This window comes from Nyctereutes procyonoides, unplaced genomic scaffold, assembly GCF_905146905.1.
Source record: "Nyctereutes procyonoides isolate TBG_1078 unplaced genomic scaffold, NYPRO_anot_genome, whole genome shotgun sequence".
Taxonomy (NCBI): Eukaryota; Metazoa; Chordata; class Mammalia; order Carnivora; family Canidae; genus Nyctereutes; species Nyctereutes procyonoides.
The window spans coordinates 18407606-18422362 of NW_026575030.1; the positions used below are offsets into that span (position 1 = coordinate 18407606).

The 14757-nt window shown below is 35.5% G+C and overlaps 1 protein-coding gene across 6 annotated transcripts in view; it reads right to left on the reverse strand.

Moving 5' to 3' along the window:
- Positions 1-14757, reverse strand: part of ATP13A3 (ATPase 13A3) — an 89657-nt gene that overhangs the window by 16408 nt on the left and 58492 nt on the right. For all 6 annotated transcript variants that reach the window (XM_055316090.1, XM_055316091.1, XM_055316086.1 and 3 more), the window contains 10 exons: positions 13723-13847; positions 12038-12213; positions 11081-11203; positions 10918-10997; positions 10208-10250; positions 10011-10120; positions 9621-9717; positions 8644-8716; positions 6431-6608; positions 4151-4338 (listed from right to left, as the gene is read on the reverse strand). In XM_055316090.1, coding sequence (XP_055172065.1) covers positions 4151-4338; positions 6431-6608; positions 8644-8716; positions 9621-9717; positions 10011-10120; positions 10208-10250; positions 10918-10997; positions 11081-11203; positions 12038-12213; positions 13723-13847 — 1193 coding nt within the window. The remainder of the gene's footprint in view (positions 1-4150; positions 4339-6430; positions 6609-8643; positions 8717-9620; positions 9718-10010; positions 10121-10207; positions 10251-10917; positions 10998-11080; positions 11204-12037; positions 12214-13722; positions 13848-14757) is intronic.

Below are 14757 nucleotides of genomic sequence, written 5' to 3' on the forward strand. Positions count from 1 at the left end.
CTTGAAACTCAAATTTTATTAATACCACGTGGAACCAAAATTTTATCAGAAATCCTTCAGATTGGGTAAAGAAGTTAATATACTATTCTATGGACTGTAAATGAGGGATCTCATACTATTTTTAAATATAGGAGTCATTTATAAATATAAACACTGTTAATATGTCAGTTTCAAAACGATAGGCTAATATCATTCATTGCTCTGCAGAAATAACATAGTTATTGTTTATATATATTAACATACATATTTATTGTTCTAACAACTTAGGCAGAAAGTTGTATTATTTAACATCCATGCCAAAGTAGGGGAACTTTTATTATGAGTCACTGACCGACAGGATGAAAAATCTGGGACACATGTTAGATTTAAAAAATTTTTCCCTATATTTTTATTTTTAAAACACACTACTAAACTATAAACAGAAAACATTAACATTTTATTCCATAAATGTAGCAGCTAAGGCAATACATAAGTTATATAGTTATTCAAAGAGTTAATGTGGTCAGTTAAAAAAAAAAAAGCATTTGGAAAGTGTAAGTACAGAAACACACAAAAGACAAAATCAGAAAAAGAACAAGAAGAAATGGTCAGAATACAAATGCCAGAGAGACACAGAGACAGAAAAAGTGGTTTCAAAATAGTAATAGCCCCTATTGAATGTTTTCCAAATTTTACTGCATTTTTACAGCTATACACAAAAGAGATTTGTCATCTAGTTCCTGACATGTTGCCAGAAAACAATTTTTTACTCAGGCTCATAAACTTCTTAAATCCACCTCAATAGCGTTTCTCAAATTTTCCTCTTTCTCCTAAAGCCACTCCCTTTGATCACACGTCTAAAAACCTGCCAAGATATCCATGTGAAGCAGAAAATAAGTATTTAAACCTTTCCTTTCTTTAGCCAGGGTAAAGAAAGAGGCGCTATTAGAAGGAATCTGACAGGGACGCGCATCGGCGGCCAATGTAAATAACCACCAAAATGAAAAGATAAACAGAGAAACCAAGAATGGGAAAACCAGGTATTCATTTTTGAGAGCTACAGAGTTTCTAGCAGACTGTGCTCTCCGCTCCTCGACTCTCCTGGCATCGCTACTGAAGTACAAGTAATGCTCTTCACCAGAAGACTGAGCGATCAAAACTAATTCTGTGTTGGTGGGGACTGGAGATAAGGGGAGATGTTTACCAAATCTTTAAGGTAAACATTTAGATTCCACCACAAAGCTGTGTGAACATGAACACATCCCTAGGAGCTGAGGTATTTCAACTAATAAGATGAGGATATGATGAGGATACCAGAGGAAAGAGTAGACTTAGGCCTTCAAATGCAAAGCATTTGTAAATTCAAGTTATTATGAACGATGTCTCAGCTTATGGCATCACAGATTTGTTCATCAAAACCAGTTGGTTTTGATGGCATATGGCATCAAAATCAGGCATCATAAAGGAGTTCCTTTAAGTTCCCCTTAGTATGTAACTCAGAAATAAAGCCTTACATAGAATAAATAAACCTACAATACTCGTTCATGACTCTGATATATACTTCTCTTGTTCCTTCCTCAAAAATATGAACTGGGGTCTTCTGACTTATAACCACAAATTTCAAGTCTTTTTATTCCTAACCCTACTTCCTTATTATTCAGTTTATCTTTGAAAGGCCACCTTATCCTGCAGAGCCTCTAGGTATCTGCTCCAATCAATTCAGGCCTGGCAGAGGAACAGGAAAAAATATAGACCCAGAAGAGGAGAAATACTGGCAGTCCAGCAGTGAGGTCTTCGCAGACCGGACTTGGATGTCACAAGCAGGAAGTTATAGGACTCAAGTAAGACGCTGTAGCAAAAAAGAAAGCCAAATCCAAGAGATCACATCTAGTTAAATGAGACTCTAAGAATTAAGCCTGTATCATCACGGCCCACGGTCAAAGGAGAAAAATATAACTGGGCTAATAAGCTGAAGCTGAAAATGGGTCACTGCAGACTGCAATTCAGTTTGATTCAGAATCCAAGAGTACAAAAGAGTACAAAAACACTCTGACGAGAATGCCTAACATGCCTAAGATTGAGATTAATTTTTTAAAACAATAATCTCAAAACAGGTTTAATACGTTTCACTGTTAAGACAGAGAATAGCACCAGCAAGTCCTAGCAAAGAAAGAAGAGCTAATGTCAGCTCTAGTAAAGCCTCACTCATTCCCAGCTCTACTTATACCTTATGCTGTATTATTTCTTTATACTGTTAGACTATTCCTATCACTGCTTTCCCACCCCTACTTCTTTATTCATCAGTAATGGAAAGATTAAGGAACTCTAATGACAGACAAGATGTAAAAATCAGCAAAATACGTGAATGCTGTCTTTAGTGTTCCTATTTTACTTTTTTAGGAGGCATATTTTAAGACAGCATGCACTTCCGTTTATCCACCAGACATGCACAAGCTGCTTATATTAAGGACAAAGGTTTTTGTGGGTATATTTTTGCTAAAACATAATTTTTAATACACATCTTAAAAAAATAGTCCAATGATCAACAACTGAGTTTATTATTTATTCAAGTCAATTTGAATTTACATGCAAATACAAAATATCTTAATACAAAATTATACGGTAATACAAAGCTTTTAAATTTCTTGAAATTTTCCAATACAAAAGATGCATTTAAAAAATTGGCAATTAATAATCTCTCTTTTTAATTGGAGTGGCATGGATAGATAGGGTTGATTTACTTAGATCTATAAAATTAACTTTCCTGACATGGCTGTCTTACTTACAGTCTGAACACCAGTTTTCTTCTATAAAGAGAGCATTATTCTCTGACGAGATGTTTTAGCTACCCTTGGGCATGCTAAATACCCTTGAAATTTAAAAATATGGAACTAAAAATAAAACATGTATGTCAACTTTAATTAAGTTCACCTTAACTAAAGCTAACTTTAGTTATTAAGTACTCAGAAGCTTTTGAACTTCTATGGAAGGCTTTTTGTTCCAAAGCGTGCTTCCAATATGCTTTTCAGTAATACAGTTTCTACTTGTTAGATAATATCAGAGGTTTCTGTTGTTGTTGTTTTTAATTTATTTATTTGGTTGAGGGAGGGGCAACAGGAGAGGGAGAGAGAACCCTGAGAAAAGCTTCACCTCACGGATACGGGCCTCAATCCCATGACCCTGAGATCACGACCTGAGCTAAAACCAAGAGTCAGACACTCAACTGCAGCACCTAGACACCCCAATATCAGTTTTTGTAAAAGAAAAGCATAAAATCAGATTTAAACATTATTAATACTTGAACAGTCTTACCTGTCCAAAGTAGAAATAAAACTTGACCTACAAACCACATAGTGGACAATTACAAATTAAATATATGAGAAAATGCTCTGTAAACTCTCATGATAGAAATAAATGCTAGTAGTTGTTACTTACGTCTAGGATATACCGAAATCTGTGACCTGAGTTTGCCAACCAGAACAGTGGCATTTCTTTCTACTACAGCAAAAGAATTACTGTTCATTCATTGATACTGCAAAAATCTAAAGTTCTTTATGACAAAAATTAAGTTATCCCATATATTATTATATTCTCAACTTTTTGAAAATTGGCAATTTATAGTCATTGATTTTTTTCCCCATAACCCCTAATTTTGATCAATCAAAATGTTATCTCCGATTGCTATAGCTAGATGAGTCAATGCAGGCATAAGACTCCATTCTACTGGCCCTTTAAGCAAAGTGGATGCAAAGGTGACACAAATGAAGGATTCCAGGTGAATACTGTCTTGTACCAGGGTCAAAAATGACAAAAAGACAGCTGGCACTGTGCAGACCACCCAGAAGCAAAATATAATATCCACTGTTCCAAATGAAGAACCTCTGTTCCTGCTTCTAATTCTAACTCTGTCTGCAATGGGCTGTAAAAATAAAAGCTGGAGCCAGAAGCAATTGGATGTGAAAACCAGGAATGTTTAGAACTGGTGGCTTCAATTTTAAACTTTAGAGTGGCAGCTACCATGAGAACAAAACAAGACAGTAAACACCTAAATCACTAGGTTCATTCTATTTGTGAAGACCTATTTCATTTTGAAAGAACAGTTTAACTCTACTCTTCCTACAACATTTTTAAAGAAACGAAGCAGAATAAAAATCACATATGCCAAACTTACAATTCTTGTAGCAAGGCTGCCTGAAGGGTTTTCCTTTTGAAAAGGCAATTGCCACTATGAGGTACTGAAAACTGGAGATAAAAAACACTGTGGTATTTTCATAATTTTGTATATTACGCGTATCAAGTTCAGTTTCATTGTACAAATGTGAAGAGTTCCAATATAGGCTTCTCGTTGTATTACAAGCACTAGAACACAAAAATATTTTACATTACTAAATACCATTCTCATTTCCCAAAAGAAATCCATTTTCCAGGATGCCCGGGTGGCTCAGCGGTTGAGCGTCTGCCTTCAGCCCGGGGCGTGATTCTGCAGACCCGGGATCGAGTCCCACATCGGGCTCCCTGAATGGAGCCTGCTTCTCCCTCTGCCTGTGTCTCTCTGGCTCTCTCTCTCTCTCTCTGTGTGTGTCTCTCATGAATAAATAAGTAAATTCTTTAAAAAAAATTATTTTAACTGCTTTTGAATCACTTTCATAATATACATAGAAATAAGGTTTTTTATAGGAAAAATTTCAATGATATCAAGATAAAAATATGTAGAACAGGCAATAGAGTTAAGGGTCTCTTTCTTAGTCACATTCCAGTCATTTTAAAAAAAATACTAGAAGAAACTTCATATTTAATAAGCTCCTCTCACTTTTTAAATTTGGGGATAAAAGTAATATAACACTGTAAGTTGACCATACTAGAATCAAAAGAAAACAAACAAACAAACAAACAAAGAAACACAGTAATGGTTAACAGACCTTAGGTTTAACCTTATTAGCTCTACCACTTTTTAGCTTAACTGAGGAAATATTCTTTCATTTCTGAGCCCCCATTTCCTGATCTGTAAGGACAGATACCGCCTGCGCCATCACAGGGTTTCTGTGAAGAATGGGGAAGAGGACTCCTGTAAATAAACGCCCAGCAAAGCACTTTAGCACTGAGATGGGCCCCAACCTCCTCTCTACGGCACGCTCTCAGCTCTGCTTCCAGGTGAGCAGGACTGTCCAACACACTTAACAACAAGCACTAAAACATTAATTATAAAAGCACAGGCAAGTACTAATAAAATGTTAATCTGCTACAAATGAATTCTGGAAAGCTTCCCCCGAACAATTCCATCTATTCCCTTGGGTGCGTAGTGTTTATACGTACACACAGGCAAACAGTAATGTTAAATTTCTTAGTTTCCTACAACCTTTTTTTTTTTAAGATTTATTTATTTATTTGTTTATTTATTTATGAGAGAGAGAGAGAAGCAGAGACACAGGAGGAGGGAGAAGCAGGCTCCATGCAGGGAGCCCAACGTGGGACTCGATCCCGGGACTCCAGGATCACGCCCTGGGCTGAAGGCATTTTTTTTGTGTGTGTGTTTTAATTAAGTAGACTCCACACTCAACGTGGAGCCCACTTTGGGGCTTGAACTCAAAACCCTAATATCAAGAGTCAGATGCTTAACTGACTGACCCCACCCAGGCATCCCAGCTTACATGTTTAATTAAAATAATTTTATCATAATTTGTGACTGATAGAATACCCATAAATAAGAGAAGCACTTAGTACTTTTTTACAAGTTTTTATACGTCTTAAAATGTCTTTCCTAAATTTGGAAAAAGTTAGAGGCACAAACATTGTGGGTTTAGAAGACTCTACTAATTTCAATCTTTTCATTTTACAGCTAATTAGGAAACTGATCCGATAGTCTCATCTTGGTAATAATTATGACAACCACCACGCCTGACCACATTTCTAGAAATAAAAGGAGTTACCATGTTGTAAAGTCAAATACAGGCCTAATAACTTAATTATATAATCAAACAGCTTGGGAACATTTTGTTTTTAAAGATTTTATTTATTTATTCATAAGAGACACAGAGAGGCAGAGACACAGGTAGAGGGAGAAGCAGGGTCCCTGCAGGGAGCCCAATGCGGGACTCCAGGACCCCGGGATCATGCCCTGAGCTGAAGGCAGACGTCAACCACCCAGCCACCCAGGTGTCCCTGCTGGGGAACTTTTAAATAATTTTAAAACTTTTTTTTTAAGATTATTTATTTATTTATTCATAGAGACACAGAGAGAGAATGAGAGGCAGAGACACAGGCAGAAGGAGAAGCAGGCTCCATGCAGAGAGCCTGACGTGGGACTTGATCCAGGGTCTCCAGGATCACGCCCTGAGCTGCAGACAGCGCTAAACCACTGCGCCACCAGGGCTGCCCTTAAAACTTATTTTTACACGCATATATGTTCCAACACATTTTGCACAAGATTTTTAAAATGGATTGACCAACTTACTCTGATTGTGGATGCCATACTTCATACCAAGGTTGCTGCTTGACCCAAAAAAATCCCAAAGATTGAAATCCAATGCAGATGATGATCTGAGACAAAACGGAGAAGAGAAGAGCCCCGGATATAAGACCTGAGGGTGGTCTTTGTGCCACAAGTTCCTTCCAGGCAGGATTTAAACTCACTATATTGAGGAGGAAAAAAAGGAGAGGTTTTTATCTAAACAGGTTGCTATAAAATACAAAATCAGATTCATTTAGGAACTTAAATTCGTTCCATCTAACAAATCTTTAATATGAAAAATGTCCCAAAGCCAATCCAGATGTCATACATATTTAAATCATCTGTAAAAATATACAATTTAGGCTTTTTCAAAAGTGCCTCACAAGTACTTTTCTATTAGCCTACTGAATTTCAGAGAAACGCTAGTACAAGAATACTAAACATAAACATATAAATTATAATTTTAATCATCCTTGTTTAAGAATTTATTTTTTGCATCTTTAATTGCAAAGCTACAGTAATAATACATATTTCTTCCTCTTAAGACATTAACACATACCAAAAAAGGAGACATTAACGAAGGTTGAAAGCAGGGCGCCTGGTGGCTCAGTTCTGACAACCAAAAATACCTCCAGACATTGTCAGATGTTCTCTGGGGGGCAAAATCATGTTGGTTGAGAACCACTGGGTTAAACAATCTTTAGTGGATACTAAAACTAGTTAGTGAAAATTTAATGAGGAACAGGATTTTTCATTGTTTCAGTGTTTTTCTACAGATTACATAATAAAATTACAAAGAGAAGAGCAGAAATTATAGTGGAGAAACTTGGTAGTTATCACCTTAATAAGTGTTCAAAGCCCTTTTTTAAGTTACTGTTATGCTTATATAGCTTTCAACCTTCGTTTTTGTTGGTTTTTTAAAGATTTTATTTATTTTGAAAGAGAGCGAGCACATGAGCAAGGGGGAGGGGCAGAAGGAGAGGGAGAATAACATGCTTCCTACTGAGCAGGGAGCCTGACGCAGGACTCGATCCCAGAACCCCAAGATCATGACGTGAGATATGATGTGCCAGGGTTACTGGCATCTAGCAGGTAGAGGCCAGAGATGCTGCTTAGCACCCTCTAATGCACTGAAAAGAATTATCTGGCCTAAAAGGTCAGTCAGAGCAGGGTCTTTCCATGGTCAAAGTCCATTATTCCTTCTATAGTTATTAGTTTGCATTTTACTCTCAGGCAGAGCTTTCCCTTCTCTCCCTATTTATTTCCAATATGGACTTGTGAATTTTCATTTGACTAAGTGGGTTATATCCATTACATCATGATTTCTTTTGATATAATCACCAAGACCAAATAAACCAACATCTTGTGTCCCCTCATATGCTGTACGTAGGATACAGTATTGCAATCCTCCTGCCAAGAATTCACAGCCCGAGTCTAATGTCTAATCAGACAAATCCATATAAGTGGGGCTTCTTCTTTCATAAATGTCAACATCAAGATGTCCCCCAAAACGGCTGATGTAATATTCTGGATTTAAAAAACACTACAGTGGGGCGCCTACCTTGGCTCAGGTCATGACCGCAGGACCCTGGGATCAAGCCCCAGATCAGGCTCCCTGCTCAATGGAGAGTCTGCTTCTCTCTCCCTCTGCCCCCCCACCTGTTCTCTCTTGCTCTCTCTCAAAAAATTTTTTAAATCTTTAAAAAAAAAAAAAAAAAAGACTAAAGTGACATGATAATGAAATTTGTGAGCTTAGATTAGATTCTGGTCTAGAGAACAAGGGGAAAAAATAGGTAGAAAGGACATTATTGGGATATATGACAAAATCTGATTATGTGCTGTGGATTAGATATTATATCACTGTTAAACTTTCTCATCTTTATAACTATGTTTAATTACCTAAGAGAATGACTTTGGCGACAATATACAATAAAATACGTGGATGCAAAGGGGCATGATTACACAAACTTATTCTCAAATATTTTAGAAAAGATGAAGAACAATAAAATAATAAAACAACTAGGACAAATAAAAACAACTTGTATTAGTGCTCACTTCGGCAGCACATATACTAAAAACAACTCGTAGTAAATGAAGTATTTACAAGGAATCTAAAGCAGTATGCACTGTGTTATAATTATTGTTATAAATTTACCAAAGTTTAATGAGTTACATCAGAATTTCATATTAAACCAATAATGAAGCAAAATACTCACTTGTAAATACCACTACCAAAATGATTGCCAGATCAATGAAGAGAAACTGGAAGTCTCCTAGGTTACTTAAGATCTACAGAAGTAATTTTTAAAACATAATTAGTTTTACAGAAACTATTTTTACATCACTTTCCCCCAGCTTTAGATTTTTCCTCCTTGGTTTTAGTATCTCCCTCCTCCCACCACCAATAAGGACAACTTTAAAGCGACACTTAGACCTGCTTAAAAATTAAAATACAATTACCTTTTATATTAGTGAAAAATAACACGTATTTGCAAAGATTCAATTTACTAATATAAAAGGCTGCTACTAAACATTCATTCAGTAAAAATTTAAGGTTTTTGGCAAAAACAAAACAAAACCAGAAGCTTGTACTTACAATATTCAACACTCTTGAAAACTAGTATCTCAAAGCTTCCTAAGACTATCTAACATCATCCTCCCTGATCCTTTCTACAAATGGTAGAAAGGGATAGTTTCACAAAGACTCCCTGGGATGTCACATTTGTTTTGAGAAAATTCTAAAGTGAGATCACTTCAATTATCAAATCTGATGGAGTATACCTATAGATGTCACTTGTTTACATTTTTTCTCCAAATACAGAAAGTCCTACAAACTACTGCTGAAACATCTTTCCTTATTCTGACCTTTTTCTGTAAATATATAGCAAAGTTAACTACAAATCCAAAATATGTCACAGCTTGACATTTTGAAGAATTCCCAATCTGCACTAAAGGAAAAAAAAATTACAATCACCTTTTATTCATAGGGTCCTAACCAGTCATCAACGTTAAAGAAAATACTGTTCTAGACTAATGAGATTTTCAAGCTGCTACTCGAAATATAATAAACTAAATGAAAATTTATAGGGGCTAGTTATGTAAGTTCCATACTTAGTGGATGCAAACATACTCAATTTTTTGGTTCAAATGCCTTAATAAAAGCACCATCTCTATAAGCAATGACAGTACTCACAGAATATAGCAGAGTAACACTGAAGTACTGTATAATGCTGTACAAAGCCATAAATTTAAACACACAGAAAGAAGTCATTAAAGCAGCACGGCCTTCCCTGTGAAAACAAATGTTGGCATGTGAATAAAAGCATTTTGAACTCTTCCAAATCACAATTACATCTTAACAGATGAACATCAACATTCAACAGCTACAACAAAGCACTTTTCTAACAAAAGAACTAAAGCCAAGCAGAACCGAAAGAGAAGTTGCAACCTATTGCTAGTGAACTTACAGATCGAATATACTAATAATACATCATTAAAACAAACTCATATTAATTTCTATAATTTTTTCTATATTATTAGAGCAATCCACAAAAATAATAGTGAAATTTTCAACTTGTGCTACCTGATAAGGTTTGGCACACAAGAAATACTAGGAGTTTTGGAGGTAAAGGGAGATGCCACTGAAGCCTCGAGCTCTGATAACGAAATGCCTCCATGCGCCCTCTTCAAAGCCTAATGGTTGAAGAAGAAAAGTGGTTACGTTTTGTGACTATGACTTAGGCTAAAGAACGAACTATAAATCACAAAAACCATACTTACACCACAATCATTTGCGCCATCACCGCACATCCCAACAAAGTAACTGAGAAACAAAAATTAGGTTAAGATTTTGATTACTTTTTTAAGATTTTGATTACCTTTATAAAACAAACATTTAACTTAAGATTTCCCCAATATGTTATTTTATTATGAAGAGCTGACAGACCAAGACCTCCCCAATGGAACTAAAGAATCTATTTATCACAATGACCAAAGGCATGTTGCTTTGCAAACATCACCAGCTTGCAAGCCAAATAACCTGAGTTACTGTCCCATTTCTGTCACAAGCTGGGCAAATAAGTTTCTTATTTGGCATCTCAGTTTCCTAATTTTAGAGCAAAGGTCATGGGTCTGTACAGTCTTTAGTAAACTACTTTTAAGGCTATTGGTAAAGATTTCTCCGTTTAAAACTTAAACAAATAAATAAATAAAATAAATAATAAAAATAAAATAAAAAATAAACGTAATTATTAATAGAAACTATGAAGTTACAAGCTGGGTGAATGAAGCCTTTCTTACAGATACTACCTGGAAAAGGAATTATGGATATTATACTTTAGCTAAATAAATGAACATGAGTCTCTTTTAAAAAGGCACTTAGAGTTATCACCTACTGACAGGTGACAACTCCATACACATGAAATATTATTTTTCTGATTTTGAAAATGAAATTATAATCCATAAAAACAAAAAACCCCACCAATACTTACTCTACATTTTGCAATGCTTCTATTAATTGTGTCTTCTGATCAGGTGCCATACGGGCAAACACAGTGCCATGCAACATCAACTGGGAAAAATACAAATTTCTTTAAAATATGGTTTGCAACATCTTCATTTGAACACATACATACATAAACCTAAGCCACTAACCTTAGGAGCAAGGTCTTGAAAATGTTCCAATATCACTGAAAATGATTTTCCATTCATTGCAAAATGATAACGAGTCACCTGAAGATCCTCTAAGCTATCATGGACCAGTTTAATTGGAATAGCCTGTGCATGAGACATTCAAAACCGTATTTAGGCATCTAGACCAAGTAACAAAATCCTATTTTAAATATATTTGATCTAAAGCTAAAGTCTTTCATCTGATATTTTACATAAAACAATGAAAGTTTAACATTTGTTAAAAGTAAAAGGAAAATTTTAAGGCAAGCTACCGTTAGTGGTTTTTTTTTAAAAAAAAAAAAAGGCTAAAATCAGCTTTGGTTTCAAATAATGCATGGACTAAATATTATGGACCACTGGCACCATTTATTATTACCTTTAAAATAGGATACGGGCACCTGGATGGTTCAGTTAAGAGTGGTTAACTGCTCTTGGTTTCAACCCAGGTTATGATCTCATGGGCTCCACGCTAGGGAGGGAGTCTGCTTGAGGATTCTCTCCTGCTGCCCCTCCCCCAATTCTTGGACTCTCATTCTCTGAAATAAATAAATCTTAAAAAAAAAAAAAATTAAGGGATGCCTGGGTGGCTCAGCGGTTAAGTGCACCTGTCTTCAGCTCGGGGTATGATCAAGTCCCACATCAGGCTCCCTGCATAGAGCCTGCTTCTCCCTCTGCTTCTGCCTGTCTCTGCCTCTCTCTTTCTGTGTGTCTCATGAATAAATAAATAAATAAAATCTTAAAAAAAAAATTAAAGCGGGATAAATATCTGGGATTATCTTTTAAGATAATGAATCCTAATGAATCAATCTCTGAGGAGGTGGCCCAGGTGTCTGTTTTCATTTGTTTTTTGTTGTGTTCTGTTTTAATGCACCACCTTTATTTTTTCGGACTAAATTCAAACAAGCAAGCTTCAGAAGGGAAAATTCTTCTTGACATTACCTCTGAGTCAATTGCTGATGAATTACTGCACTGTGTTAGAGTGTCTGCATAATGCCAATTTATTTTGGCAACTTTCCCATCCTTTGGAGGTAATGCTTCAGCAATAATAACTTTGTCCTGAGGTAGTATCATTCCACAGTCTCTAGCCACAGAAACAGCGGTCAACATGTTGTCACCTAATTTTCAAAATATTGAAAATACAAATAAAATAGGAAGATAAATGTATTCATAAATGTATTCAGCAATTAATACTTATCAAGAAGATCTATGATTGGGCTTGGCAAGAAGATAATATACAGTCTTACTCTTGGAGCTTAAAAATAATTAAAATTGAAACATACTTTTCAAAGGAAGCCTCAAATAACGGAAGCACACATATGCTTAACAGTCAGACCATTCTCACCTACAATTTTTAAAGCCAGATATATTGTGAATCTTTTTCAGTCATGCACTAGTAGTAACCATCAACACCTGGCACAGTGCCATACACATAGCAGGTGCTCAAAAAATATTAGTTGAAATAACTTAGGAGTGACTGATGGTCTGTATAAGAATACCTAATATCACAGGAAAAAAAAAGAATGGATTACAGAAGTAAAATGATAAGGTAACAAGAATACAATCTTTACAAGATAGGAAGAGAAAACAGACATCCTCTCCATCATGAAAAGGAGAAAAGAAAGCCCTGAAATAACAGGATCAAGAAAATATAAATATATGTGAGAGGCAGGGAAAGGCCACTGCTGCCAGAACTGAAGGGTAATAGGCCTTCTGTCCCCCCAGTTCCCACATACTATTTCTGTGGGACACAAGGCCACAGTCTGTCATGGCAGGGAAAGAGGGGAAGAGACTGAGAGGGAAAGTGTTTTGAAGGAGGAATCATTAGAACCAAGGAATTGCTGGGATGCTATTAAATTTCTTTACTTGAGCTACACAGTGGTAAATAAGTATGCTATTACATTGATCTCAGAGTCTAAAACAAACAATTAAAAAAAAATAAATAAATTGTCAATTGCCTTTTCCATACAGGTCTTAATAAACACACAAGAGCCATAAAGTGATAATCTTAATTCTGATTATGTACTAAGAAAAAAATACTTAAGAGCTGCCACAATTTCACAGAGCTAAGGAACGGGAATTATCTAATATCAACAATATAATAATTCCAGGAAAATCATTTGGATATAGTCATCAGAAATCAAAAACCAATCAAACAATGGCTATTTTCACTAGTATGAATTCAAGCAATGATAATAAACATACTTTTATACATAAAAATATAATTCTAACAAATATTATTAAACATTTTCCATCCATCTGGCACAGTTCTAAAAATTACAGGAGACCCCCAAAATGAACAAAACATTCTCTTCACCCCCTAGAATCTTAGGCTCTAGTAGAGAAAACAAATCTACAAATAACTAACACAAGATACAACAACTGCTATAAAAAATATGAATCTAAATTTTTTTCAAAATGCCCTCCACCATTTTACTACTTCTAGAAACAGAATTTGCTAGCCCTCAAAAGAGTACTGCAAAGTTATCTTATACCTTTAAAAAACATTCTGAGCTACAATGGGACAAGGTAGGATGGAGCCACCATATACTTTCATAACTGATCATTCCACAATATCCCATAACCTGAACTCTCAATTTTTCCTGTGTCCTTCTATAATGTCTAACCTGTGACCATGACAGTGCGAATGTTGGCTTTATGCAAATCTTCAAGTACTGCAGGGGTTTCTTGCTTTAATTTGTTCTGCATTACAATTAATCCCATAAAATCCATGTTGTTTTCAATGACGTCTCTGCAGAAAAAGAAATTTTAACACATAATAGCTCAGTCCACAGAACAGATCCTGTTTTCTTTATATAAATAAGGCAGGGCAGCCCGGGTGGCTCAGCGGTTTAGCGCCTGCCTTCAGCCCAGGGTCTGATCCTGGAGACCCGGGATCGAGTCCCACATCGGGCTCCCTGCATGGAGCCTGCTTCTCCCTCTGCCTGTGTCTCTGCCTCTCTCTCTCTCTCTCATGAATAAATAAAATCTTTGAAAAATAAATAAATAAATAAATAATAAATAAATAAGGCAGTTTAAAATACCCATAATTTACAAATTGAAACATTTTATATGTTGAATAAACCATAAACCATAAATGTGTGTTTGCGTTCAGTATCTCAAAAATATTGCATCTGTAAAAATAATTCCCAAGAGTTACATTGTAACATAAAATTTTACCCTCTGAAATGTGAGAAATAAGGATAATTTGGAAATGCCATCTTTGTAAGACACTAAACATCTGTAGTACTAACAAATGTTCACCTTGTATTCTACCCACAAAATGAGTAAGCATAAATAAATCTATGCTTTATTGCCCCCCTCAGTGTACCCTAACATAAATATTAACAAGAAAAGGAAAACCTTGACCACATCACATTCAAAACAGTTATAGTGAATTCACTATCAAGCCTTTGATGATTTTTAAAGGACTCATAATCAAATTCTCAATCTTGGAAGTATGATACAAAAACTATTTAGCAGTCTGACAATAAGATCTACAATGGGTCCCAGAGATGGGGCTCTTAAAATATTTATTAATATTCAATAGCTATTAAGAGGCTATTCCTTCAAAAGTTGAGTTATCTACTCTGCACAAGTAGTACTACTAGTCATTGGGAAGTCAAAGATGAAAAGGTATGATCTCTACTCATGGAGTTTTT